Here is a 27547-nt window from a genome sequence, read left to right on the forward strand (position 1 = left end):
GTGCTCTGCGCATACTGTACATTTAATGTTCTGCTACTGATGTAGATGAGAAAAAAGAGCAAGTTAGGATCTAGTCCGCAGGGAAATACAAAGACCGTGGCGAGAGAAGGGAAAGTTTACCCATTGTCAGTGACTCTGTGTCTGTGACTGGATTGGAAAGATAGAGCAGGGGAGTGTACATCAATGATTCTATAGTGTCATGTATGCACAGCACAGTGATTTATTTTGCACAAGCCACCACATTTTGGCACCGTTTACAAAGAAAAAGCCCAGGTGAGCCCCAGACTGGTGCAGGCCCAAGATCCAACGTCCCTCTCCTTGCCTGCCCGCCTCTGTGTCCCTGGGGCACCTCCTGCAGCCGACCTTGAAGGCGCTGGAGGCAATACCCTGGTCCCTCTCTCACCGGCCCACTCCTCGTCAGCGGCTCCCTCCTCCTCTTCAGGGATTCTGACCTTCCCCTGTAGGTCGCTGCCCGCCGGGCCCTTCTTCACAGCAGTGAACCAGGCCTGCTGCCAGGTCTTTGTGCTAGATGCTGATGGAGTGATGTTAGAGCAGGATAATATGATCCACTGTGTCAGAATCTGAGTTCTGAATATGAGGGATGGATTTCATCTCAAGCACGCGGGATGTTATTTGTGATTTAAATATGCCTCTCATTTTTCTAAATACATGTTAGCAAGTTCTACCGCCAGGTACATCATCAGTTTTATTGTACAGTTACTGGGTCTTTTTAAACTAGTTTATGATTAAACTGTTATTGTATTATACTATTTCATTTAACCTGGCTTTGCCATGTTTAAAGTTATATCATCTTATAATAATCTCCGTAACTGTATAAATAAATGTAATTACACTGTGAATATAGTGTCATTATATTGTGTAAACATAAACATACGAGAATGTTCTTTGATTTCTGTTTCCTGTAAATCCCTGATTATAACACAAAGTGCTGGAGGAACTCACCGGGACAGACAGCATCAGTGGAGGGAATGGGCAGGTTTTGATTCAGGTCGGGACCCTTCCGCACACTGAAGAAAAGTCCCGTGCTGAAAAGTCACCTGTCCGTCCATTTCCTCCATAGATTCTGCTGAGCCAGCTGAGTTCTTCCAGCACTTTGTGTTTTGCTCAAAGTTCCAGCATCTGCAGTTCCTTGTGTCTCTAACTCCCAGCCTATGTCAGTACGATCTCCATGTCGCTGAACCAGTAGCATGGCATGTTTATTTAGTGCCAGGTGCTGTCCCCAAGAGTCAGATTAGCTACAAAATAATTTCTTGGACTGAATATCACTTGGAAGTGAATTCATCAACTTTCCATAAACAGCTTATCTGAGCTGAGATCTAATTTCATTGATGCGTTTAACAAAATTCTATTAAATAAAGCAGCAACCAACTTTTCCATAATGGCTTTTGTATCCTGAAAGATATTTCCAAATGTTTTCAAATGTTGAAAAATCACTCAACCTGAGAAATTGCTTTTTTTTTTTAACATTGATAATGGTACTTGCAAATGGCCCATGGTGCATTGATAATGGTACTTGCAAATAGCCCATGGTGCATTGATAATGGTACTTGCAAATAGCCCATGGTGTTGGCTTCAGGTGTGAAGTGACTGCTGAGATTCACTCATGAAAATAAGAGACTGCAGCCTAGTACTTTCAAGGTTAGTTGCAGTCATAGATTGGAGTTCACAGGTTGGCACAGTGGTGCAGCTGGTAGTGCTGCTGCCCCACAGCACCAGAGACCCGTGTTTGATCCTGACCTCGGGTGCTGTCTTTGTGGAGTTTGCAAGTTCTCCCTGTGACATGTGGGTTTGTAGGTTGATTGGCTTCTGTAAATTGTCCCTGGTGTGTCGGATAGAACTGGTGTAGTGTATGGGTGATCGCAGGTCAGCGTGGACTCGATGTGCTGAAGGCTCTGTTTCCACACTGTATCTTTAAACTAAACTGAAATCCTATTTTAAAAATATCCTCCTGTATCTCTCAGTTGTGCTTGATTTGGATTAAACTCATAAGTAAGCTGGGATAGATAACTGTAGCATTCACTGGTTCAATGCTTCCATACTAGTGACTTCCCCCAATGAGTTGTAGCGAATGGCAGGGTGCGGAATATCATTTTCATGGAGATCGCCGGGATTACTAAATTACGTTTATTCTCCTAAGTTTAACTCTGCTTAACATCCATACCTGCAGCTGGAGGACCAGAACTTTATAATGGAACAACTGAAGAGGGAAATGGAGGCAAGCAAGGAAGAGCTGGCTACCATCCAGTGCTCACTGCATAACTCTGACCAGGTAAAGTAGGGGAGCAAGAGTGAACTAACGCTCAGGGTGTATCGGTTTCCTTCCGTTTTTCTCCTCTTGCTGTGGAAGGTGCTGACCTGTGCTGTGATATTGTTACATGACTGTTGATCATTACCCGAGTTGGCCACTCATTAGGCTTTAGCTTTCTTGAATGCATGTTCCACTATAAACCATTGGAAAGCAATCCCGGAGCAATGCATATGTTGCGTCTTGTATCCCTCATCATTTCGGGGGCACCAAGAGCCATTGTTTACCACAAAGATAGGCCCAGGTAGTCGCAAGGCAGGAACATGCTTGATCTCTCCCACTGGTTGACGTATCATGTCGTCCAGCGACACTATTGTATAACGAATATTCTCCCATTAATAGTGGAAGAGATTGTGGGCCAAGACTGGTGCAGGTAGAGGAGGCCCAATCAATGCAAGAATGGAATCAGGAAAAATAATATAATAACTGAAATGTTCAGAGTGATGATGAAAGAGCAAGGAACTAGGGCAGCACAGTGGTGTCACTGGCACCACTGGATCAGAAGCGCCAGAGACCCGGGGTCCATCGTGACCTTGGGTGTCGCCTGTGCGGAGTTTACACATTCTACCTGTGACTGCGTGGGTTTCCTCTGGTTTCCTCCTACATCCCCAGAAATGTGTAGGTCAATTGTCCTCTGTAAATTGCCCCTGGTGTGTTGGGAGGTGACGAGAAAGTGGGATAACGTAGAACTAGTGTGAACAATGATTGATGACCAACGTGGACTCAAAGGGCAGAAGGGCCTGTTTCCATGCTGTATCCTTAAACTAAACTAAAAGAAACTAGATATTTCTGTCAAACAACTGGCAATGATACAGTGGTCAAAATGGCCTAATTCACAATGAAGTGATTCCATGTGGTTATGGGGAGAAGGCAGGAGAATGGGGTTAGGAGGGAAAGATAGATCAGCCATGATTGAATGGCGGAGTGGACTTGATGGGCCAAATGGCCTAATTCTGATCCTATTACTTATGAGTTTATGATGTAAAGTGGATTTTAATGATGTTATCTGAAGGACAAATTGATCCAATTCTGCATTTGCTTACAATAAATGAAGTTCCACCTGTCGATGAAGTATGTGAAAGGACTTTGAGATTTCATTTATCAATGAGCTCGGGCACTCAAGGCCGTGTACACGGTTGGGCCTTGTGCTCAGAGATGTACTGTAGTAATGAGCACTGTGTGCCTTGGTTGCAGGCGGGTACAGAGATGAACTCCAGGCTGCAGAGCCTTGAGGCAGAGAAGGACAACCTGAGGAAGACGGTGGCTGAGAAGGAATCTGAGGCGTACTCACTGCAGAACACGATTCAGGAGAGGGAGATGGCGATGCGCACCGAGAAAGACAAAGCCTGCAGGGAGCTGGAAGAGCTGCAGGGAAAATTCACAGAGAAGGTCAGAGTCCTTGGGTTACCATTCCAGCTTTGTTCATTAAATAGGTTGCAGCTCATCACTCCGTGGAGGCAGACACGAAATGCTGGAGTAACTCAGCGGGTCAGCAGCAGTCAGTCTGAAGAAAGGTCTCGACCCGAAACGTCACCCGTTCCTTCTCTCTCTCGAGATGCTGCCTGATCCGCTGAGTTACTCCAACATTTTGTGTTTACCTTCGATTTAAACCAGCATCTGCAGTTTTTTTCCCTATACTCTGTGGAGGTAGCTGCATCACGGAATCAAAAGCTCATGGGTTCAAACCTCCTGCTAGAGTGTGAAGTCCAGCCTGAACCCAACGTAGCACTGAAAAAAGACAACGCTAAACTGAGCTTCCACCTTCCCTCTTGACATTAGACACCAGGGAACTATGCAAAGAAGAGAGTAGACAGAAAGAACTGAGGGTGGTGCAGAGAGAGGCACGTCAGTAGAGCTGCTGCCTCACAGCGCCAGAGACCCAGGTTCGATCCTAACTACGGGTGCTGTCTGTGCGGAGTTTGTACGTTCTCCCTATGACCACGTAGGTTTTCTCTGGACGCTCCGGTTTCCTCCCACGTTCCATAGATGTGCAGCTTTGTAGTTTAATCGGCTTCTGTAAAAACATTGGCCCCAGTGTGATGGATAGAACCAGCGTAAGGGTGATCGCTGGTCGGTGTGGACTTGGTGGGCCGAATGGGGCCTGTTTCGAGGTTGTATCTCTAAACTAAACTGCAGATGCTCGTTAATACACACAAGGATACAAAGTAACTCAGGGGGTACTTTTGTGTCCTTAATCCCTCCGTTACCCTTCCATCATTCTCCCCTGCCTCTTCCCCTTTGCTTGCCTTCCTGCTGGCCTTGCTGCTTGCTATCCTTTTCCTCACTCTACAATGTCTTTCTAATTCCAAAATAAGAAGAGCCTCGACCCAAAATATCATCTATTCCTTTACTCCAGAGATGCTGCTGAGCTACTCCAGTTTTTTGTGTCTATCTGAGGTGTAAACAAGATCTGCAGTTCATTCCTACACAAGATGATACGTTTGTTCATCTCTCCTCCGGCCACTGCTGGAAACCAGCCTGCTGCCAGCCGCCTTTTAATTTATGTTTCAGGCAAACCGTGAGCAGCTGCTTCAGCAGAAACTGCTGGATGAGCAGTTCCACATGGTCCAGGGCACCGTGAGGGAAGCCGAGAGCATTATCCAGGACGCCGTGGCCAAGCTCGACGATCCTCTGCACATTCGGTGCACCAGCTCGCCAGGTAGGAAGCGGCCGACGAGTTTCATGATCATCACATGCAGACACGCGGAGCTGCAGATGCAGCAATCCCGATCAAAACACACCGTGCAGACCCAGTTAATCCCGATCAAAACACACCGTGCAGATGCAGGAATCTTATCTATTCCTCTCAAGATCGTGTACACCTCTATAAGATCACTCCTCAGCCTCCTGTGCTCCAAGGAATAGATTCCTAGCCTGCCCAACCTCTCCCTATTAGTCCTGGCAACATCCTCTTATATCTTCTCTGCATTCTTTCCTTGCTATAGCAGGGTGACCAAAACTGAATACAATATTCCAAATGCAGCCTCGCCAACATAGATCGAGCTTTAGACCTGTGTCTGATGCTTTGAAGATGGGTCCAAGTCCGAAACATCACCTTTCCTTCATCTCGAGAGATGCTGCCTGACCCGCTGAGTTACTTCAGCACTTTGTGTCTATCTTTGGTATTAACTAGAAACCTGCAGATCTTTGTTTCTATGGAATTCTGTTGAATTCATTGCCATATATGTAACAAACTATATGTACATCAAAATATATGATTTTGTATATTGATGGGAATCACCTCGAGACCCGTCTTGTTTACCTTGCACTAATTAAAGAAGGGGGAACTGACCTTGTCCATCTGTTACAGATTACCTCATCAACAGGGCAGAAGCAGCCATGGAATCGGTGAACCTGATGCAACAAGGACAGTCACAGTACCTAAAGAACATGGCAGGTACTGCCACCTCTGTCTCAGTCACACGTGTCCACATTCTGTACAGATAACAATCAAGTTGTTGTGCAAGTTTAGATGCTGAAAGCCCAATCCTCTAGGGCCGGAGGGCACAGCCTAAGAATAAAAGGACGTACTTTTTGAAAGGAGACGAGGAGGAATTTCTTTTGTCAGAGGGTGGTGAATCGGTGGAATTCATTGCCACATTCGGCTGTGGAGGCCAAGTCATTCGGTATTTTCCAGGCAGAGATTGACAGATTCTTGATTACTAAGAGCGTCAAGGGTTATGGGGAGAAGGCAGGAGAATGACGTTGAGAGGGAAAGATAGCCACGTTTGAATGGTATAGACCCAATGGGCCAAATGGCCCGAATGGCCTAATTCTGTTCCTATGAGTTAAGAACTTATAAATTTGCGCTTAGTTTAAAGGTAAAATACTTCTTAAATATTTTCCTCGTTCACTTTATTGGGACTTTCCTATCAGCAAGGGGGGCTGTGACCATCTGTTTCCAGGTGCTAATACTATTCTGTCCATTAACCGTAAATAATGGGTCTTCAAAGGTTGACAATATTACCCACTATCCTTCCCCTGTAGTTAACCCTGCTTCAGTTTGCATTTTGCTTTGTGAAATTGCCCATGTAAGACTCGGAAGAGGTGCAATTTTATCTGCGGGTCATAAGTCTTTGGAAAACCTTTCCTTATAGGGTAGTGGAGGCAGAGATTTTGATCATTTTGAAGGCAGTTAGATTGAGTAGGTTAATAAATGACAACAAGAGGTTGGGGAGGGATTTTAAGGGTGGGAGGAAGTACAGAGTTGACCGTAATCTTGTGGTTCCTGGGACTGAGTGCCTTACTTCTGATCCTTGTCTGTACATTCACATCAATTAACTCAACTCTGACAAGCACCTTGTGATTAGAATGCCTCAGTTATTCAGGAGTCTGAGCTTATTAAAACCCGATTTAATGTCCTATTAAGTATACCTTAATAGGGGTTTTAAACAAGTTGTTACAGTCCAAGTGGCAGGTATTGAAGAGGCTCATCTGGAATTTTTAGTACGCTGAAGCTTTTTTATGGCAACATAAAAATCATTTAATAAAAATGTGCAATTCCTCCTAGTTCTACTGATTCTGTACATAACGTGTCTTCACTGAATTCTCCACTTTATTTTCCATTGGTTCCCACAGATGCCAGCAGCCTCTTGCAAGCTTTGACCAGGTTTGCTCATTTGATTGCCGACACCATCGTGAATGGCAGTGCCACGTCACACCTGGCACCGACTGACCACGCGGACAGTGAGTACTGAGCACATCCTAGTCGCTGGGAAAAAAAATCTAACTTCACATTCAGCAGGTGATGGTGTTCCTGTCCAGCTGCAGAACTGAGACATCAGGGGAGGAAGCAGAGGGAGGTGGGGCAAATAGATACAAGCAACTGCAGATGTTAGTTTACAACAAAACACACAAAGCGCTAGAGTAACTCAGGCGGGTCAGGCAGCAGCTTTGGAGAAGATGGATGGGTGAAGCTTTGGGTCGGAACCCTTCTTCAGACTCAATGATGACTGAAGATGGAAAGCTGTTTTTCAGACTGGAAGCTGTGACTAGTGGTGTGCTTCAGGGATCATTGCTGGGCCCATTGCAGTTTGTGATTTGGATCAGAATGTGCAGGGGGAATCAAGAACCTGAGGACATAGGTTTAAGGTGATAGGGGAAAAAATTAATAGGAACCTGTGGGGCAAATCTTTCATACAGAGGGTGGTGGATATATGAAACAAACTGCCAGGGGAGGTAGTTGAGGCAGGTAGTATAATAACGTTTAAATGACATTTGGATAGGTACATGGATAGGAATGATTTAGAGTGATATGAGTCAGGCAGAGGTAGGTGGGACTAGCGTAAATGGGGCATCTTGGTCAGCATGGACTAGCTGGGCTGAAGGGCCTGTTTTATTTTTCCTGCTGTATGACTCTACGACGATGACTCTGTTAGATTAAATATTTAAGGATTCTTTGTGGTTTCCAGGAATCTTGTCTCAGGGGGGGTCTGTGAGTTCTGCAGCTGTGCCCTCTGCAATTTTGTTGTACGCCAGGTAAATGTTAGCACTGATCCAATAAAAGGTACCAGATCCTAGACCTGAAGCTGTTACTGTGGAATATGGTTCCAAAGTAATCAGCCTTCCTCAGGGGAACATTGAAACCTGTTGAATGCATTGTGAAAACATTTCTATAAAACTGAGTTAATATTCATTTACCATCCTCACAGGACTGACGGACGGTTGCAGAGAGTGTGGGAAGGAGAGCCTAGGCTATTTGGGTGAGCTGAAGGACCAGCGGTCAGTCAGCCGTGCTGACCCTGCTGCTGTGAGGAGGGTGATTCAGAAAATCCTTGAACTCGGACAGGTATGATCAACTCACCACTCCCACCTGAGCGTTTGACATCACTGGGCCTGAACTCGCTGGAGTTTAGAAGGTTGAGGGGGGACCTCATTGAAACCTACAGAATAATGAAAGACATAGATAGAGTGGATGTGGAAAGGATGTTTCCACTGGTGGGAGAGTCGAGGACCAGAGGTCACAGCCTCAGAATTAAAGGGCGCTCTTTTGGAAAGGAGGTGAGGAGGAACTTCTTTAGTCAAAGGGTAGTTAATCTGTGGAACTCATTGCCACAGAGGGCTGTGGAGGCCAAGTCAATGGATATTTTTAAGGCAGAGATGGACAAATTCTTGATTAGAACGGGTGTCAAGGGGAGAAGGCAGGAAAATGTAAGTAGGAGGCCTCATTCAGTTGTATCTTGATAGATCTGCAGCTTTTCTCCATCTCCCCTCACTAGTTCCATAATCTTTTATGTTCTCTCTCACACACGCGTGCAATGGTAGTGTCTGTGGAGAAGTTAGAAGCTTCTGCTTTCCGAACACTGGATTCTCCTTTGAGTTTGCAAGATATGACAATAACAAAGTAATAAATCTTCCTTCTTGAGGTTTACGCTAAATCCCCAGTAAGGTGTTTCTGTTATAGGGCCAGAGTCACACAACAAGGAAACATGCCGACCAAGATGCTCCATCTGCACTAGTCCCACCTGCCCATGTTTCGTTCATGTCCCTCGGAACCTTTCCCATCCATGTATCTGCCCAAATGTCTTTTAATCTTGCCATTGTACCTGCCTCAACGACCTCCTCTGGCAGCTCGTTCTAAATATCCAGCACCTTCTGTGTGAAAAAAGTTGCCCCTCAGGTTCTAATTAAATTTTCCCCCTCTCACCATGGGGGGATCTGCCCTTTGTTTCTTTTATTCCCCAACTCTGGGTAAAAGTCTAGACTGTTCTTTTTACACTTGTCACTATATCCCATCACAGTCTAGATTGGGGGACTCCCACACGACCTCGGGTAAGAACTTTCACCAAAGTGTTTGATTCTGATCATGATGACACTGTCCTAGAATGAGAGCTGGGTTACAACAGTCTGAACGAAACTAAATCTTGAGAGAGCAGGAAATAGTGCTATTATATCCAATAGGGTACATATCATTGATTTTGATTGTTTTCATTCAAATGCAATATTTTTTATTAGTATGTTGTGCAAAAATAAAAAAAATACTAAGGGTTTTAATTCTAAGCGATCTTAAGTAGATGTTTTCAATGTTTAAAATATAGCCTAAATAGAGAATACTTTTAACATGTTCTTCCAGGAGTTGAGGCCCAAGAGCATTGATGTCAAACAGGAGGAGCTTGGGGACATGGTGGACAATGAGATGGCATCAACATCCGCAGCCATTGAAGATGCAGTGAAGAGGATTGAGGTAGGGTAGAATCCATCTTCCTAGAAAGCAGATAATCTCAGAACACAGAAGAGTACAGCACAGGAACAGGCCCTTCCGCCCACAATGTCTGTGCCAAACATGATGCCAAGTTGAACTGATCTCATCTGCCTGTACCTGTTCCATATCCCTCTATTCCCTGCTTATCCATGTGCCCCTCTTAAATGCCACTATCGTGCCTGCCTCCACCACCACCCTGGTAATGTGTTCCAAGCCTCCACCACTCTGTATGTAAACAAAACGTGCACCATACATCTCCGTTAAACTCTTCCCCTCTCACCTTATAGTTGTGCCCTCTAGTGTTGGACATTTCCACGCTGGCAAAATGGTTCTGATCATGGTTAGTTAAAGTTTCCATGATCTCTTGTAAAATCATAATGCCTAAAATGGTTAGCATTTTGTACTGATAGTAAGGATATAAATCACCAGAAGATGACTGTAATCATTTCCATTGCAGAAAAACAACTCTTGTAATGTCTTTACACACATTTCTGTAGGTTACTCCTTCTAGCTTGTCTGACCCCTGGCAGACAGAGCAAGTAATTTCTCTAAACGTTCTAAAGCACCAATCCAGGTTCCGGTGCACTTTAGTCAAGCTCGATAAAATCCTCATTTTAAGGATCAGAAGCAATTGAACTCTATACTTAATGACCCCTTTTCTTAAATAGCTATTATGTGAGAGGGTCTGCTACAATAGTTGTTAAGAACTATTATATTGTGTTATGTTGATCATGGGGGACATAAGGATAAATGGATTTGGGTATATGAATGTAGTGGGGGGGTGCTGAAGGGTAATTTAGAATGTTTCTCTCTTCGTTAAAGCTTTTGATAAAAAATATAACAACATTCAGATGGAGATTTTAGTTTGTTCTATTTCAAACTGTCATGACAAATGTAATTGGCATCCTTAATGGTTTAGAACAGTGCTTCTTAAACTATTTCAGTGTCATTCACCCTTGAGTCTTTATCACAAAATTTCATTCACCCTCGACTAAATTTTCGTCTTTTTCTCCCTTGTGTATAATTTTATATATAATTTATTTTGTCACATGAGCGAAAAACATAAATCAACTAATTTCTTATATGTTTATTTTATTCAACTTTTTGAACATCCTAAAAATATGTAAAGAAAACTAGAAGTGAAAAAAAAGAGCTTAATTAAAGCTGGAGTTGGAAAATCATTCTATTAGAATGATCAAAAACCATTCCAAAGTCTAAACACTGCGTTTCAGCCCCATCCTACCCTTTTGGGCTTTGAATACTTGGAAAAGTAATATTTTCTTGGAAAACTAGCTCAAAAAACCCATGGAGTATGTGATTTAATATATTAGTATCCAACTAATGTAACTTTCTATAACTCTCCCCGACCAAAACTCACAATACCACCAAATATTTCTTTCCAGAAGCTTGCTCTTCCAAATTCAGATATATGTTTTAAAGTTGTGTATGCGTACTGACATGTATATATCACGTGCATGCTCAAAACAACATCACACCATTGTTTGTTGCTCAGTTCTGAATATCTGGCGCCCTCCCAACTAGGAGCGACAAAAAAAATTAAGAACAGAAAAATTATTAGAATTTTTCTAGTTTACATAAAGTAAAGTTAGTAAACAACCGTCTGAGAACTTAGAATTAGATTCTTAGAAACAATGTTTTCTTATTGTGTATGTTTACCACAAATAAATGACAAGCAGTATACTTCTAAACTTATCATCAATGACTAGGATGTTCCTGTACTCCTGTGACAAGCTTCTCAAACAGAGGTTCAATTTCCTTCTCCAAAGCTACCCGCATTACCGAATCAACATACTGAAGTGAATTGCGTTTTTTGGATTTCAATTCTACCAAGGTCGAAAATCCTTGTTCAGACAGGGAAGTTGTCTCCCTTACTAGTGGTTGAAGGGCCTTCAAGGCAATTGATTTGTATTCAGGGAAAGCAAGTAATCCAACCCAATAGTCTCCACAGCAGGAGTACATCTCAAAAGATGATTTTTGAGTGAAGTCATAATGAAGCTCCATCAATACTTCTGACATTTCCCAAAATCTGCTCGCTTGATGTGGCTGGTGATAAAAGGATTACTATCCACATCTAATTTTCCAAGTCCTGCAGATGCTTCTGAGGAAAATATGTTTCAGAATTTTTAGACAGCAACTGCAGATGGTCGGAAATAATGTCCTTCAGTGTTTTCTCCAGATCAGGTTGCTTTTCTTCCCACTCACACTCTTTGAGGAAGCTTTCCAAATGTGGGAAATTGGAGAAATTGCCTTTTGGAATGTTAATATGCCACATGGTGATCTTCATTTTCATGGCATCTATTTTCCCAAGGACATCAAAGATGTCACCTCCTTTACCTTGAAGTAACAAGTTGAGCCGATTCAAATGTTCAAAAATAGAAGTCATGTAACACAATTTGGCCAGCCAAAAATCATTGTTGAAATGCATTGCTTTCTTGTCACATTGCTCAGTAAAAAATACAGACAGTTCATTCTTCAGGGACAGTACTCTTTCAAGGACTCTTCCACGTGACAACCGTCGAACCTCAGAATACAGGAGGAGAATCATGTGATCTGCAGACATATCCTTGCATAGCTCTGAAAACAGCTGACATTTTTCTGCTTGTGGGCGAATAGCATTGACAATTTTCACCACATCTCGCAACAATTCTTCCAGCTCATTTTTCTGGTCATTGCAACAAGTGTTCAGTTTCCTGGCAGCCAGTGCTTCCCGATGTAAACAACAATGGAAAAAGGTGCAATTATGGGATTTTTGATGTGAGCAGTGGCTCCTTTGTCTCCCCATCATGGCTGCAGTACCGTCTGTAGTCACAGCAACACATTTGCTCCAAGACAAATTTACATTTTCCATGAATTCGCAAGCTTGGAGAAAATAAATTCACCTGTAGTTTGCTCTCCGACTGGCAAGCAAAAGAGATAATGCTCGGCAATTTTTCCCAAGCTTTGATCCGGGAAACGACAATACACAATGAGTTGTGAATTGTTTTAAATGTCCGTAGTTTCATCAAACTGCAGAACAAAAATGGTACTTCCAAAAGGTTTCACCATCTGCTGATGCTTCAGATCTTCAGCGAAGGTATTTATTCAGAAAATGCTGGAGTAACTCAGCAGGTCAGGCAGCATCTCAGGAGAGAAGGAATGGGTGACGTTTCGGGTCGAGACCCCTCCTCAGACTGATGTCATGGGGGCGGGACAAAGGAAGGATATAGGTGGAGACAGGAAGATAGAGGGAGATCTGGGAAGGGGGAGGGGAAGAGAGGGACAGAGGAACTATCTAAAGTTGGAGAAGTCGATGTTCATACCACTGGGCTGCAAGCTGCCCAGGCGAAATATGAGGTGCTGTTCCTCCAATTTCCGGTGGGCCTCACTATGACACTGGAGGAGGCCCATGACAGAAAGGTCAGACTGGGAATGGGAGGGGTAGTTGAAGTGCTCGGCCACCGGGAGATCAGATTGGTTAACGCGGACCGAGCGCAGGTGTTGAGCGAAGCGATCGCCGAGCCTGCGTTTGGTTTCGCCGATGTAAATAAGTTGACATCTGGAGCAGCGGGTGCAATAGATGAGTTTGGAGGAGGTGCAGGTGAACCTCTGTCTCACCTGGAAAGACTGTTTGGGTCCTTGGATGGAGTTGAGGGGGGAGGTAAAGGGACAGGTGTTGCATCTCGTGCGGTTGCAGGGGAAAGTGCCCGGGGATGAGGTGGTTTGGATCTTCAGATCTTCAGCAATCATAGTAGACCGAATGTTCAATGTGCCACTGGACAGAGGAATTAGCACTACCTTATCCACTGCTTGCTTTCCACCCTGTAGTAGATTGGCAACGATTTTCAAACACGGTTTGACAACTTTCTCAGCCTCTGTGTATGGCTTTTTTTCTTTCATGAGCACATGTGCTATTTGAAGAGGCAAACAGAGGACATTTTTTTCCCGCAGTGTCATTCTTTACCATCGACTGGAAGAAATTCTGCTGCTTCCACAAATACTCACGAGTGTTTTTGAAAAACTGGGCTTGTTTTGATGATTGCTATGCTTTGTTCTTAAATGAGTCTGTAATTTTGAAGGAGTTAGGCACTGGTTGCTGTATTTTACACTGCAAAACATGCACTGAGTTGAGGGAGTAGGGCTTGTTAGTTCATCTTGGGGAAGGAAAAAGCTATACTTGATATATTCTTCGTTCCACTTTCTTTTCTTGAGTTTTGAGTAGAGGGTACTTTGGTCCTAGTATTTTCTCTAGAGATTACGTTTTTCCTTCCCCGTATCATTAACAGAGTCATCATCTGTAACATATGTAACTGCATTGTTTAATTCATTATCCTCAGTTTCCTTGTCACCCGTCACAAGTGGCTTGTCTCCTGAACATACCTCCTCTTGAGTCCTGTTCGTTTAATTTTCTTTCAGAAATGAACTACTTCCTCCTGCACACTCTAGAGCTGTTTTCTTTAGGTACTTCAACAAAGACATAGTGTCTCAATCTGCAAATCAAACTCACCAAATACTGAAGTCGCTAGAATAGAAAATGCAGAATATCACTACAAGAAAATGGCACACTAACTTTAGATTGCCTAAAAACGGGGCTCAAATCTCCTTAATATAGCTAGAATTCATGTTGCTTGATGCAAATAAGTGCTAGTAGATTGAAGTACGGAACATATATATAGAATTCTAGTTCTAGCATAAAAGTAGCTAAATTGGCAACACAAAATAAAGTTACAGTTCAACAGTTGCCTACAACGATCCTGCAGTGTTGCCATTTATAAATTTATGATTCCACTAGCTCGTCCGGTCTTCCCTAAAAGGTTATATATAGTACAGTAAATTTGGGAAATATCCTGCTACTTTGAAATTAGAAAACCATAGGTAGAGAAAAAAACATATCAAATTTCCAGCTCCACTGCCATTAAAACATAAGAGCTTACTAACCACTTTAATGGCAATGCCTTTAAGACGTACAGGTATGACGTACAGGTATGTAGGTTAATTGGCTGGGTAAATGTAAAAATTGTCCCTAGTGGGTGTAGGATAGTGTTAATGTACGGGGATCACTGGGCGGCACGGACTTGGAGGGCCGAAAAGGCCTGTTTCCGGCTGTAGATATATGATATGATATGATATGAATAGAAAAAATATATATAAATTAATTTCATTCACCCTTGGGTGAGCCATTCACCAGTTTAAGAAGCACTGGTTTAGAACATGCCAGCAGGGAGGTTTTGTGTTGTTAAAACTTAGTTTACATTGCCTTTCTGGGAAGAGGAACAATCCAGTATATTCTGAATCTCGCGCAAAGAGCTGAAAGCCTTTAATGTTGTTCTAAACTGTAGGAAATGATGAAGCAAGCCCGACAAGGAAGCTCTGGGATTAAACTGGAAGTTAATGAAAGGTTAGTAGAAATTCACAATCATGCAGAGAACCCGGTTTATATAAAACTGATTTGGTATTTATTTTTTACCACCGTACAGAGTTTTTCACATTATTACTTTTTTAATTGCAGAATTTTAAACTCGTGCACCAGTCTCATGAAGGTAAGAAAATACACACTAGTTTTCAGGTGTTTATTAAATTATTAAAGTAACAACATTAGTCAGCAAGTGAATGTTTTGTAAGTACTGCACAGCCTCCATGTTCCACAGAACAAATTCTTTACTATGACAATATACAATGTTAAACGAAGCAGTACAGGTATGTAGGTTAATTGACTGGGTATATGTAAAAATTGTCCCTAGTGTGTGTAGGATAGTGTTAGTGTGCGGGGATCACTGGGCGGTGCGGACTTGGTGGGCCGAAAAGGCCTGTTTCCGCGCTGTATCTGAAATATGAAAAATATAATATGAAAATATGAAGCCCTTTCCTTATAATTACTACATGTAAAAAGGAAAGTCAGCACACTTCATTGTAGAGCAATGTCAATATGGTGTTATGGCTGAGTTAATTGGAGGATATGTTGATTTATTTAAACAGATGGTCAGATACAGCTGATGGTTTGAGATTTTTGTTAAACATGGTGCCTTTTAATCCAGAGTTCATGGTTGTCTCATCAGTACAAGTTTACTATGTCACTGACCTGCATTTCCCCCTCATTTTAGGCAATACGGCAACTGGTGATGGCCTCAACGAGCTTGCAGAAGGAGATTGTTGAAAGTGGAAGGGTAAGCATAAGAGTCACTATCCTCTTTAGAATTGTAGGACATCCCCAGTGATCCACTGAAAGGAAACTCCATCACAATGATTACTCCGTAACTTGCTCCTAATGGATGCGACAATTATAGAACTAGTGTGAACAGGTGAGTGATGATCGGCATGGACTCAGTGTGAGGAAGTCAAGTCAAGTCCAGTCAAGTCAATTTTATTTGTATAGCACATTTAAAAACAACCCACGTTGACCAAAGTGCTGTACATCTGATTAGGTTCCAATGGGAAAAAAAATGAAACATACAGTAGCACGCAAACAGTTCACAGCGCCTCCTCAATGAGCCTCAAACGCTAAGGAGTAGAAATAGGTTTTGAGCCTGGACTTAAAGGAGTCGATGGAGGGGGCAGTTCTGATGGGGAGAGGGATGCTGTTCCACAGTCTAGGAGCTGCAACCGCAAAAGCGCGGTCACCCCTGAGCTTAAGCCTAGACCGCGGGATAGTGAGTAGCCCCAAGTCGGCCGATCTGAGGGACCTGGAGTTAGAGAGGGGGGTTAGAAGATTTTTGATGTAGGGGGGGGAGTGTCCATTTAGGGCTTTATACGTGAATAGGAGGAGCTTGAAGTTGATTCTGTACCGTACAGGGAGCCAGTGGAGAGAGGCCAGAATCGGGGTGATGTGGTCCCTTTTACGGGTACCCGTCAGGAGTCTCGCTGCGGCGTTTTGGACCAGTTGCAGGCGGGACAGGGAAGATTGGCTGATCCCAGTGTATAGGGAGTTGCAGTAGTCTAGGTGGGAGGAAATGAAAGCGTGAATGATTTTTTCTGTGTCGTCGAATTGGAGGAAAGGTTTGATTTTAGCTATGGTTCGAAGTTGGAAGAAGCTGGCTTTTACCACAGCGTTGACTTGCTTATCAAATTTTAATGCAGAGTCAAATATCATGCCGAGGTTTTTGACATGCGGTTTGACTAGGCAGGATAGACTTCGAGGAAGGGCCTGCTCCATGTTGTATCTCTAAATTACTCTCACCTGAGGTTCAGCTGTATCAGGCTCAAAGTCTCTCTACACTGGTAACATTTGACAGGGTTGGTAACATTGCCAGTAAACCATCACCCATTTAACTAAAACTATTATCTGTTTAGTTTCTGCCTGTGTCATAAGACTTAAAACTTAATTTAGGCACCCTACCCCAAACCACAGCACTTAAATTTTGCTCCATTTACTGGATCAGTTGAGTTCAGTATTTTGATAATCCACAGACATAAAAACAAAATTACACCAACTATTTCATTGGGCTTTCCCTACCCAGAAGCAGTGGCACAGGAGTAGAGTTTCTGCCTTACAGCACCAGAGACCCAGGTTCGATCCTGACTACAGGTGTTGTCTGTATGGAGTTTGTTCATTCTCCCAGTGTCCAGGTTACTCCCCACACTCATAAGACAACAGGTTTGTAGGTTAATTGGCTTTGGTAAGCTGTAAAAAAAATTGTCCCTAATGTGTAGGATAGTGTTAATATACGTTGTCATCGCAGGCTCGGTGGACCGTTTCCGCACTGATTCTCCAAAGATCAAACTCCCTCCCACCCGCAACCCGCCGCTTGACAGAAATTAAGCAGAGTACAAAATAATCTGAAGCTAATTCAAAGAGTTGGGAAAATCCTGACACTTTTAATTTGACTGAGTGAAGCTAGTTGTACCTTTTGACATGCATGGAAATAATGTTTTTGGATTTGGTTCATTAAATGTCTTACAGGGAGCAGCAACTCCAAAAGAATTCTATGCTAAGAATTCCCGCTGGACAGAAGGTCTAATCTCTGCCTCCAAAGCTGTGGGATGGGGAGCCACGCAGTTGGTGTAAGTACCAGTCCCAAACACTGGGCAGTTATTGTCTCTTACTCTTTATCAAACTGTGACAACAATAGGGAGGATGTTTAGTTCCTGTGTTATGGAGATAGAAAACATCAACGTCTAATCATAGAGTAGAAATAAACTACTGCAGATGCTGGTTTATACCAAAGATAGGCACAAAATGCTGGAGTAACTTAGCGGGTCAGGCAGAATCTCTGGAGAAAAAGGATGGGTGACGTTTCAGGTCAGGACCCTTATCATAAATAAAAGTTTAATCATAAATGGATAAAGTTTGGCGATAAATTAATAGGTGTGCTAATTTAGTAGAGCAAGAAATAAGTGTTGCTGCAAACTACAGCGAGCTGAGATTTGACTAACGTAGAGAAAATCTCTTCAGATCACACATCAAATAAAATGTCTTCACGGTTTATAGAAATCGTTCAATTCTGGGTACATTTTGAGCAAACTCGCCATTTTCCTTTCCATTGCCTGTAAACTGGAGTACAGCATTGGGCTGAAGGCAACTGATTGTAATTGTGCTTCACTGCCTTGGTCTGGTTTCACAGATCACTATTCCCTTCAGCTAAATATTAAATCAGTGCTTAGATGTGGTGATCTTTGCTTCACTTACCTGCTTGAATTGCATTCCATGCCTTCGATCCTCTTCACAAAATCAAGCTTAGTTCTGTCCTTGAGAAATGGTGCCTAGAAAGGAAAGTCCACTGTCATTTAAGATTGTAACTCTTTATAGTTTTGCTCAGGGTTCCTCTAACTGAATCTAGGTGCACACTTTGGTCCTTTAAACAAACATTTTTGTATATTCTAGTCTAAATAAGAGTTTTACCCGACACTGAAACTTCAACCCATTTAAAATTGCTCTGCAAATAAGTCCAAAAATGATTATACAATGTTAACATTAATGGCTACCTAACTATAATCTCTTCTGGCAAAGCCTTAGAAGCTTTTGTACTCCCCCCTGCATGATTTAGGGAGAAGTATTCTCTGTCCTAAGGACCATTTGTTATATGTAAAACTAAGCAGCTTCAAGAGTGTGTCCACTGCTGGCTGAAGTTCATGTTGCTTATTACAACACTTTTAATGTGGGTTTTCATTCATTCATTCACCTTTTATCCAAGGAATAGCTCTGCTGTTCTGTAACTGTCCAGCAGATGGCATGTGAGAATTACTGCCCACCTCCATGCCTTTGTTATTTTCAATCACTGATGTTAGCTCACTGCCCTCAAACAAGCCTGTGGAAACAGCAACTGTGCCCGCTTTGGGTAATTATAAGAGATGGCTTTTCTAGTGTAGCCTGAAATCATTTGTACCAATTCAGGTCAATGATGTGGATAATTTACTTGATTAAACTGCAAGACACAATGGTCTCCAGATGCTGATTTACAGAAAAAAGTGACATGAGTAGCTCAGCAGGTCAGGCAGCATCTCTGGAGAACATGGACAGGTGACGTTTTGGGTTGGCCCTTCTTCAGCAAGTCTATGTTCTCCAGTGCTGCTGCCTGACCCGCTGTTATTGCAACTCTGTCTTTTTCAGGGGAGGGAATGGACAGGGGAAGTTTTGGGTCAGACTGACGCAACTTCAGACTGATGCAACTGGACTTGTCTTTTTTGATAAAACTGTAACTGATCAACTGACAGGGAAGCTTTGATGCATTTAGCCATCTGAAAAGATGGTTAATTAACTCACAAAAGATGCAAGTTTGTGGGAGTTTTATTTCACACTTTGAGTAATCGTTTTTTCCGAGTTCTTGCACCAGGGGTCAAGGTGGTGAAATCTAGAGGTAATGCTTTTGTTTATTCTTGGCGTGCAGAGATTCAGCTGATAAAGTGGTGCTCAAGACAGGGAAGTACGAGGAATTGATTGTTTGCTCACACGAGGTTGCTGCCAGCACAGCCCAGCTTGTGGCTGCATCAAAGGTGAGAAGACTAAAAATCAGGTGAAGCAAATGATAAGTACAACTGAAATAAGGAACAGGCACATCACCATTTGACAGAGTTTCACATTGACAGGGCGGTGCGGTGGAGCAACGGTGCGTTGCTGCCTTGCAGCACCAGAAACCGGCTTGGATCGTGACTACGGGTGCTGTCTGTAGAGTTTGTACGTTTTCTGTGACCGTGTGGGTTTTCCCCAGGTGCTCCGGTTTCCTCCCACACTCCAAAGACGTACAGGATTGTAGGTTAATGGCTTCGGTAAAAAATTATAAATTGTCCCTGGTGTGTAGGTTAGTGCTAGTGTACAGGGATTACCACTGGTTGGCACAGACTTGGTGGGCCTAAGGGCCTGTTTCATTATTGTATCTCTAAACTGAACTCCAGAAACAGGATCATCTGAAACAAAACCATAAATGGTGGTCATAAATAGTACTTCTGCATCAGATGGAGATTGATTCCATTGTTTGTAATTGACCCATCGAGTTCCTAGCCCAGCACATCCCTTTACCTCACCCGACAACACAGCCTCCATTCCTACACCCTATTCATTGGTCTTTTGTCACATCCTTCTCCCGAGTCTGTGGCCACACACCTTTCCCATTTCTTGTCTACACTTTTGCTAATGCAACCCACTCACTCATGAACACTGTTGCTGTGATCTAGGTGAAAGCAGACCGGAGCAGCAGAAACCTGTCCAGCCTGCAAAAAGCCTCCAGGCACGTAAATGAGATGGCGGCCAATGTGGTGGCATCAACAAAGTCAGGGCAGGAACAGATCGAAGACAAAGGTAAACCGACCCCACGAGGTTAACAGGGTTATGCATGCAGTTTGATATTATGCATTGTGTTCATTTGGACTTGGATAGTGACATCCTCGTTTCAATTTTTTTTCCAGATACAATGGATTTTTCAGGAATCTCAAGGATTAAACTTAAAAAGCAGGAGATTGAAACACAGGTACATTACCACTTTTAGATTGTCACCAGATCAAGTAGTTTATAACCTGGGAAAAAGGTTCTGACTGTCTACCCTATCTATGCTTTCCCTAATTTTGTTAGTCTATCAAGTCTCCCCTCAGCCTCTGACGCTCCAGAGAAAACAATCTTTGATCACAAAATGACAAAAAGACTGACTGTAGGCGAGGCTGCCATCCCTGATGGCGCCACCCGGTGGTTATCTTATTGAAATACACAAATCTTACAGCCTTGAGATGGAAGATGCTATGATGATGTTTACTCATGGTTGGAGGCCAGGATAGTCTTTAAGGGCTAGGCTCTTAATACTGAAATCAGGTATTAATATCAGGTATTAAATGTACACACACGCACAGAGTGTGAATCCTTGAAGTCTACCCAAGGGGACTGGAGGCTCAGTTCAAGACATTATCTAACATTTAAGGGTATTGAGATATGGGGTTGGTGTTTAAATCAGGAGGCAGATGGCACATCTTTACATACTAACTGCTTCTGTTTAGGTGAAAGTACTGGAATTGGAAAATAAACTGGAGCAGGAACGAATGAAGCTTGGAGATCTTCGAAAGAAACATTATGAGCTGGGAGGAACACACGATGAAATATTGGAAAATAAACTGCCTTCAAAACCTGAGATTTCAAAGAAGCCACCACTTTCTCAAAAGCCAAATATCCCACCCAAAAAAGATCCACAGGCAAGTCTAATCAGGTCCAACTTTTACTACTACTGTTAATTGCTAAAATGAGTGACTACTTGGATGAAAGGATGTAGACCACGAATTGAGCTGTTGATTTGGCATCTTTAGGATGTTCCAAGATACTTGACCCAGTTGAAGTAAAATTTATGTAGAACAACGGGAAGCAATTTTTCCACTGCAACCTCTGTATTTAAAGCCTTGTGAACGAGTGTGTTGGATTATTTTTGACTTGTAATTATTCAATATTTTGCAGTTAAATGCACCTGACCTGGGTTATGTTTCTCATTTACGGAACTCTCAATAAGGAAACATGAAGGTGGCTACATTATATTGGAACAGAACAAGACTCTGCATTCTTTACAAGTCAAGCACATTGGATGGCAGTGTTACATTCCATAAACTTGCCAGTTTTATTTTTCTGATGAGCCCCTTATTGAATTAAAATAGTGCAAAGCAAATTATAGGAGCTAATTTCACATTAATAGGCAACATTTCAAATTGGTCATGCAGGATGAAATGAAACAGCCATTCATTCTAACCTTTAACCAGTCCTTCAAATATCAGACTTAGTTATCATTGTTTTTTTTTAATAAAGAGATTGTTTAGTACACTGTACATTTATTATTGGACCAGGATATTTGTTTGGTTGCTGGAATGCAACCTAAATAATGAAAGATTGAGTAGTTTCAGAAGCTTTGTACATACTTTTAAACTCTAATTTCTGGGAACTGCAATATAAAGTATTTTGTATGTATGTGAAAATTTTAATAGGTGTGGTATATTTATTAGCAATAGAACATAATTTGCCCAATGAACATTTGTCTTCAGCTGTATTGAATTTTATGAAAAACCTAGGAATTTTAATGTGAAATTTGAAATAAACGGAGTATGTGTATTATCTTTGTGTATCAGATATAACTAAAAATTCAAAAGTCAAGGAAATCTTGTATTCCTTGGATCGGCCAATCTGCTGCTCCTTTAAATTTAAGATGGGTCTCAGTTTCTCTTTGAATATTCAAGTTTAAAGCTGTGGCACGAGTATTAATGTCGGTGTGAACCAGCATCTGCATTTTCTATTTCCTCAGTCAAGTCTTTCCCTCTACTATAATTGACCGGCCACATCCATTTCTCTCAGCCACATCCATTTCTCTCAGCCACATCCATTTCCTGAACTTCTCCCAAGCCCCCCTCATCCTTGCTTTTCAACATTTCTCCACTGCCCCATTCCCATCTTCCATTATTACACCCAGACAAAATCAGTTAGTTACCATCAGCTTACTGTTTAGTTTGTATCCACCCATACAATTTATGCACTCCATTCTCACTATCCCCCTTCATAAAACCTTTGACCTAGTTCTGATGCCAGGTCTTTTAAACTGAAACATTAACTGCTCCTCTACTGCCGTTACCCGACTTACTGTGGACGTCCAACACTTATCCACATCAGACATTTGCAAAATGGGTGGTGTGAATGGGGTTCAGTAAAACTCAATCATCTCTCTGAAAGTCCTGATGCTTTGTCAACCAACTGGTTCACCAGGTGAGGTTTTCCCACATTCCTTTTGAACTTCTGGTTCACAGGAGAATAATACTTTAAAAAAAGTATTTCCATCACAGCCTGAACTCAATCCAGAAAATCTGCTAGTTTGGCACCATAATTACAAGATTGCCCGATTGTTGGAGTTTGCTGCAGATCATGAGTACAAGCACTATTGTCAGCGATCATGAATGGTAATGCAAACTGTGCCAGAATTCAAATCGTACAAGAACCAGGAGAAATGCTCCAATTCAATTTTCAGACTCAAGACAGCTTGCCTTGGTCTTCACTCAAATAAGAGTTTAAACATCAGAAGAAAAACGCAACTACAATTTAGCCTACAGCTACCCCATGATTGCATTAATCTACTTCTAAAACATTGGCCAGTTGTCCCTTATCTTTCGCTCCTGGTTATGAACTTATGTGCAAATCTCTCTTAACCACCGCCCCCCCCCACCAACCAAACAACTTTTCAGTTGCTTTCAGACTACAAATTCAAAACTACAGATCCCATGATCCCCATTAAAATGTGATCGTCCACAACATTGCTGCCTACTCATCCACTGATTACTGTCCAATTAATTTTCAAATCCATCCAAGTTCACACTTATCCTTACCTAAAGATCAATACCCAACCATCTCTAATACTGGTTTAGTGATACAGCGCGGAAACAGGCCCTTCGGTTCACTGATTCCGCACCGACCCCCGCACATTAACACTGTCCTACACACACTTGGGACAATTTACATTTATACCAAGCCAATTAGCCTACAAACCTGTACGTCTTTGGAGCATGGGAGGAAACCCATGCAGGTCATGGGGAGAACGAACAAAATCCTAACAGACAGCACATATAGTCAGGGTGGAACCCGCGTGTCTGGAGCAACTATACGGCTACCCCACCATGCTTCCCACTGGGCTTCTTGAATATTAGCTTTCTTCTCCCTTACCCATTGGTAATCATACTTTCATTTATTAACAGCTGAGAATCTAGTTCCATCTCTACCCATTGAAACCACCCCTAACCAAGCTTCTGTCCTTCCATCAAGGTATCAATTCCATCTGGTGTCAATTTTTTCTGTGAAGTACTGCAGGACTTTTACATTAAAAGAAGGTGCTTATGAAATTTGCATCATCTTTCATAACATCCCAATCTCCAAGCACACATGCCATTTATTGCAGTGAATCAAAGCAAAAACTACAAGTGTAGGAAGCAACTGTAGATGCTGGTTTAAACCAAAGATAGGCACAACATACTGGAGTAACTCAGCAGGACAGGCAGTATCTGGAGAGAATGGGTGACATTTCAGGTCGACCCGAAACGTCCCCATTCCTTTTTTCCCATAGATGCTGCCTGTCCTGTTGAGTTACTCCAAACACTACAGGTCCTCCGGTTATAAACGTAAAGCTTGTGAGCAGCATGTGCATACAAACAAGTGTTTGTGGGATGGGATGGAGTTGCTGGCTGCTGTGGGGCTACAGCCATCCTCCGACACGTGGGAACTCTGGCCAAATTTCCCACTAGCAAACTGCTTGGGTTACAAACAGATCAAAGGAACAGAACCCTGCCCTAACCAGAAGATGACCTGCAGAGATTGTGCAACCATGCCAAATCACTGAAGGAGTCACTGAACAATGGGAAATACAAGTTCAAAGGAAACAAGATTCACTTAACCAGAGCAAACCGCTTAATATGTAGTGAATATTTGAAATATGCACATACATTTCAATATCCTAATCAAACAATTAGGCTTCAGAAATTTGAGAAATTTCTACACCCAAATGCTTGTTTTTGTTCAGTACTTTAACTTGAAGCTTAAAAATAGCTTGTCTTGTTCTTTCACATGACCATGGTTCAGGCAGAAGGCAGCAACAGCAATTTTTCAATACAAAACAAGATCTTTAATCAAAACTTTTGCATTCCTTCCTCTACTCATCTTGTCACTCAATCTTGTCTTTGCATACACTCCCAAACAAAGTGGGTCACTAAACAGCTGTTAATAATTTCTAATTACTAATTTCTGCTCCCTAGCCTTAAACAACTGAAGCCAACTAGAGGTCCTAAACCCACCCGAGTCCAGGTCTGGTAACGAGGATCAAACATGGATCTGGATGCAACCCATATTAATCCAAATTGATCCAGAGAATGAGCTCCAAATAAAAACAGGGACAGAGGCAGTCAATAGTTAGTCATTGGCCCAATTTGATAAACACGAATGAATTTTCTGATGCAAGGACACTTATGCTTATGGTATTCATTGGAATGATGAAACTATCCTTGTAAACTCAGAAAAGTTTAGGATCGATTGTGTTTGTTACACAATGTAATATAACAGCATTACAAGTGCCACACCTTAAAAACCATTAGTCTTAACAATAGAAGAGGAAACGTGTTACCCAGGTGGGTAATACTTGCAGCTGCCCAATGTTCAAATGCACGTCACTGAGCTTGTCATCTCTGCCAAGATCAGGTTTCATGTTTACATAAACATAATCCAACAGGAATTACTGGAAAATTATCAACAGCAATTGAGAAAGGAAGGGTCCCAACCCAAACTTGACTGCCCACCCCTCCAGATACTGCCTGACCCACCGAATTCCCCCAGCACTGTTTTAGATATTTTAGTTTTAGATTTAGAGATACAGCGCAGAAACAGGCCCTTCGGCCCACCGATCCCCGCACACTAACACTATCCTACACCCACTAGGGACAATTTTTACATTTGCCCAGCCAATTAACCTACAAACCTGTACGTCTTTGGAATGTGGGAGGAAACCGAAGATCTCGGTGAAAACCCACGCAGGTCACGGGGAGAACGTACAAACTCCATACAGACGGCCCCCTTAGTCAGGATTAAACCCGGGTCTCCGGCGCTGCATTCGCTGTAAGGCAGCAACTCTACTGCTGCACCACCGTGCCGCCCAACGCTCCAGCATCTGCTGCTCCTCCTGTTTCCAACTGCATTTATGTTTTTCCTCATTTATTCTCATGCGTGCAGTTCAACCCCTTGCATGCTTGCACATTTATTCTCATGCTTGCACAGACAAACCCTTAAACACTGGGAACTTGTGGTTTGTTAAAGCTCATTACTAATCTACAACTGATATCAAGATTCAAGATAGCTTTATTTGTCATCCAAAAAAACGATTTTTTTTTTGGACGAAATTCGGTCACCCACAGTCCAACAATAAAACATTAAATTAGGCACATTACACAATAAAGCATTAAAATAGGCAAATTACACAACCCCAAAAACACACAAAAAAAAGAAACATCCATCACAGTCAGGTTGTTGTTGTGGCTGTAGGCCGCACCGGACGGTGAAAGGTCCGCAGCGGGCCGACCCAAGCCCTGCAATCCGGGGCGGGCGAACACGCTGTCGCTGCCGCTGTTGCTGCACATCGGGGCGGTCATGGCTCCCGACATTGAAGCCCCCGCCCAGCAGAGAGAAATCCCGCGGCTTATTTTAGGCCGCGCCGGACGGTGAAATGTCCGCGACCCAAGCCCCGCGACCTGGGGCGGGCGAACATGCTGCCGCTGCCGGAGCTCCCGATGTCGGCATCCACGCGGCCCGAGCCTAAGGCGAGTCGCAGCCGCTCCCGCAGCCTCCGAAGACGGCCGGCTCCGCTGATGGTAAGTCCGATCCGCGGGCTCTGCGAACCAGAGCCCTGGAGGCCGCCAGCTCCAGGAGTTGTGCCGATGGTAAGCCGCAGCAGGAACGGAGACACCACCCAGAAAACAAAGGTCGGGTCTCCGTTCGGAAGGGACACCTATTTACAATTTTACAGTTCCCCCCTCCCCCACACATAGTACACAAACACAAAAACACGACATCACATCGACAATTAAGACACAAAAAAACAATAAAACACAAAGACAAATGGACCGCAGGTAGGCCGCAGCTGCTATGGCAGCGCCGCCATTTTGTCCTTATCACTCCTTTTCCAGCTTTGTTCCATGTTCTTGTAGCAAGTGTTGCCTCATATATTACAGATCCACCTTCTCCTGGCCCTGTTCAGGACTCGCCTCATCTTCAATATTTTGAGATAAACTTAGTTCTTTCTCCCGCCCACTCCCTCCCCTCTTGCCACCCACTCCCTCCCCTCTTGCCACCCACTCCCTCCCCTCTGGCCACCCACTCCCACCCCTGCACCCTGGCTGCTCACGCTCCCCACCACCTCCTTCATATCTAATCTTACACAGCTCTTGCATTGCTGCCTTTGCAGATGCATCACATCCACCCATTGTCTTATCACTGTGGTCTTCTCATCTCATACGCTTGCTCCAAGTTTGACCACTGCACTTAACCACTTTCTAGCGCGGTTTAAAAAAGTTGTGCCTCATTTAGTGACACAGGTGACAATCACATAATCATAAAACCCAAACTGGTCAAATTCCAAAGCATCACATGTTGTTACATTATAAGTACTGTATAAATAAAAGTTGCTGAAAACAAACCAGCAGCATTGGTGGCAGGAGGTTGGTGCTGGTTGGGAGGAAATACAGAACACACATTAATACACAAATGCGAAATGCAGACGTTTACAACTTGCATTAAACTTCACAGCAGACAAGACATCATTACAAATGTCTGAAAGAGGCATGGATATTTTAATTGCAATGAGGAATGGGCAACTGCAAACCACCCAAGATGCGAGTCAAGGCCTTTACGTGACCCAGTTTGATTGATCACTTGTGTCAACCATGGTTACAAGAATTTCAACAACCCATTTGTAACTATGATAAAGCAAAGAAAAATGATCTAAGTGTTTTACATTGTAAAAACAATACCTCTGTACAGGGCAGCTCATGCAAGAATTAAAATTTGTTTTAACAATAATTTGCAATTAATGCATGCAACTTTAAAATAAATG

General features: G+C 42.9%; 1 protein-coding gene across 1 annotated transcript in view; it reads left to right on the forward strand.

The window, feature by feature from the left end:
• hip1ra (huntingtin interacting protein 1 related a) overlaps positions 1–22015 on the forward strand; it is a 114697-nt gene extending 92682 nt beyond the window's left edge. The window contains exons 17-32 of the mRNA XM_078421694.1: positions 2189–2290; positions 3521–3715; positions 4838–4985; positions 5637–5723; positions 6905–7012; positions 7978–8114; positions 9399–9509; positions 14864–14922; positions 15034–15064; positions 15626–15688; positions 17422–17522; positions 19346–19451; positions 20130–20253; positions 20361–20422; positions 20940–21131; positions 21388–22015. Of these exons, the coding sequence (XP_078277820.1) occupies positions 2189–2290; positions 3521–3715; positions 4838–4985; positions 5637–5723; positions 6905–7012; positions 7978–8114; positions 9399–9509; positions 14864–14922; positions 15034–15064; positions 15626–15688; positions 17422–17522; positions 19346–19451; positions 20130–20253; positions 20361–20422; positions 20940–21131; positions 21388–21438 (1677 nt within the window). The 3' untranslated portion in view covers positions 21439–22015. The remainder of the gene's footprint in view (positions 1–2188; positions 2291–3520; positions 3716–4837; positions 4986–5636; positions 5724–6904; positions 7013–7977; positions 8115–9398; positions 9510–14863; positions 14923–15033; positions 15065–15625; positions 15689–17421; positions 17523–19345; positions 19452–20129; positions 20254–20360; positions 20423–20939; positions 21132–21387) is intronic.
• The last annotated feature ends 5532 nt before the right edge of the window (positions 22016–27547 follow it).

The sequence above is a fragment of the Rhinoraja longicauda genome, chromosome 25, assembly GCF_053455715.1.
Source record: "Rhinoraja longicauda isolate Sanriku21f chromosome 25, sRhiLon1.1, whole genome shotgun sequence".
NCBI classification, from domain to species: domain Eukaryota; kingdom Metazoa; phylum Chordata; class Chondrichthyes; order Rajiformes; family Arhynchobatidae; genus Rhinoraja; species Rhinoraja longicauda.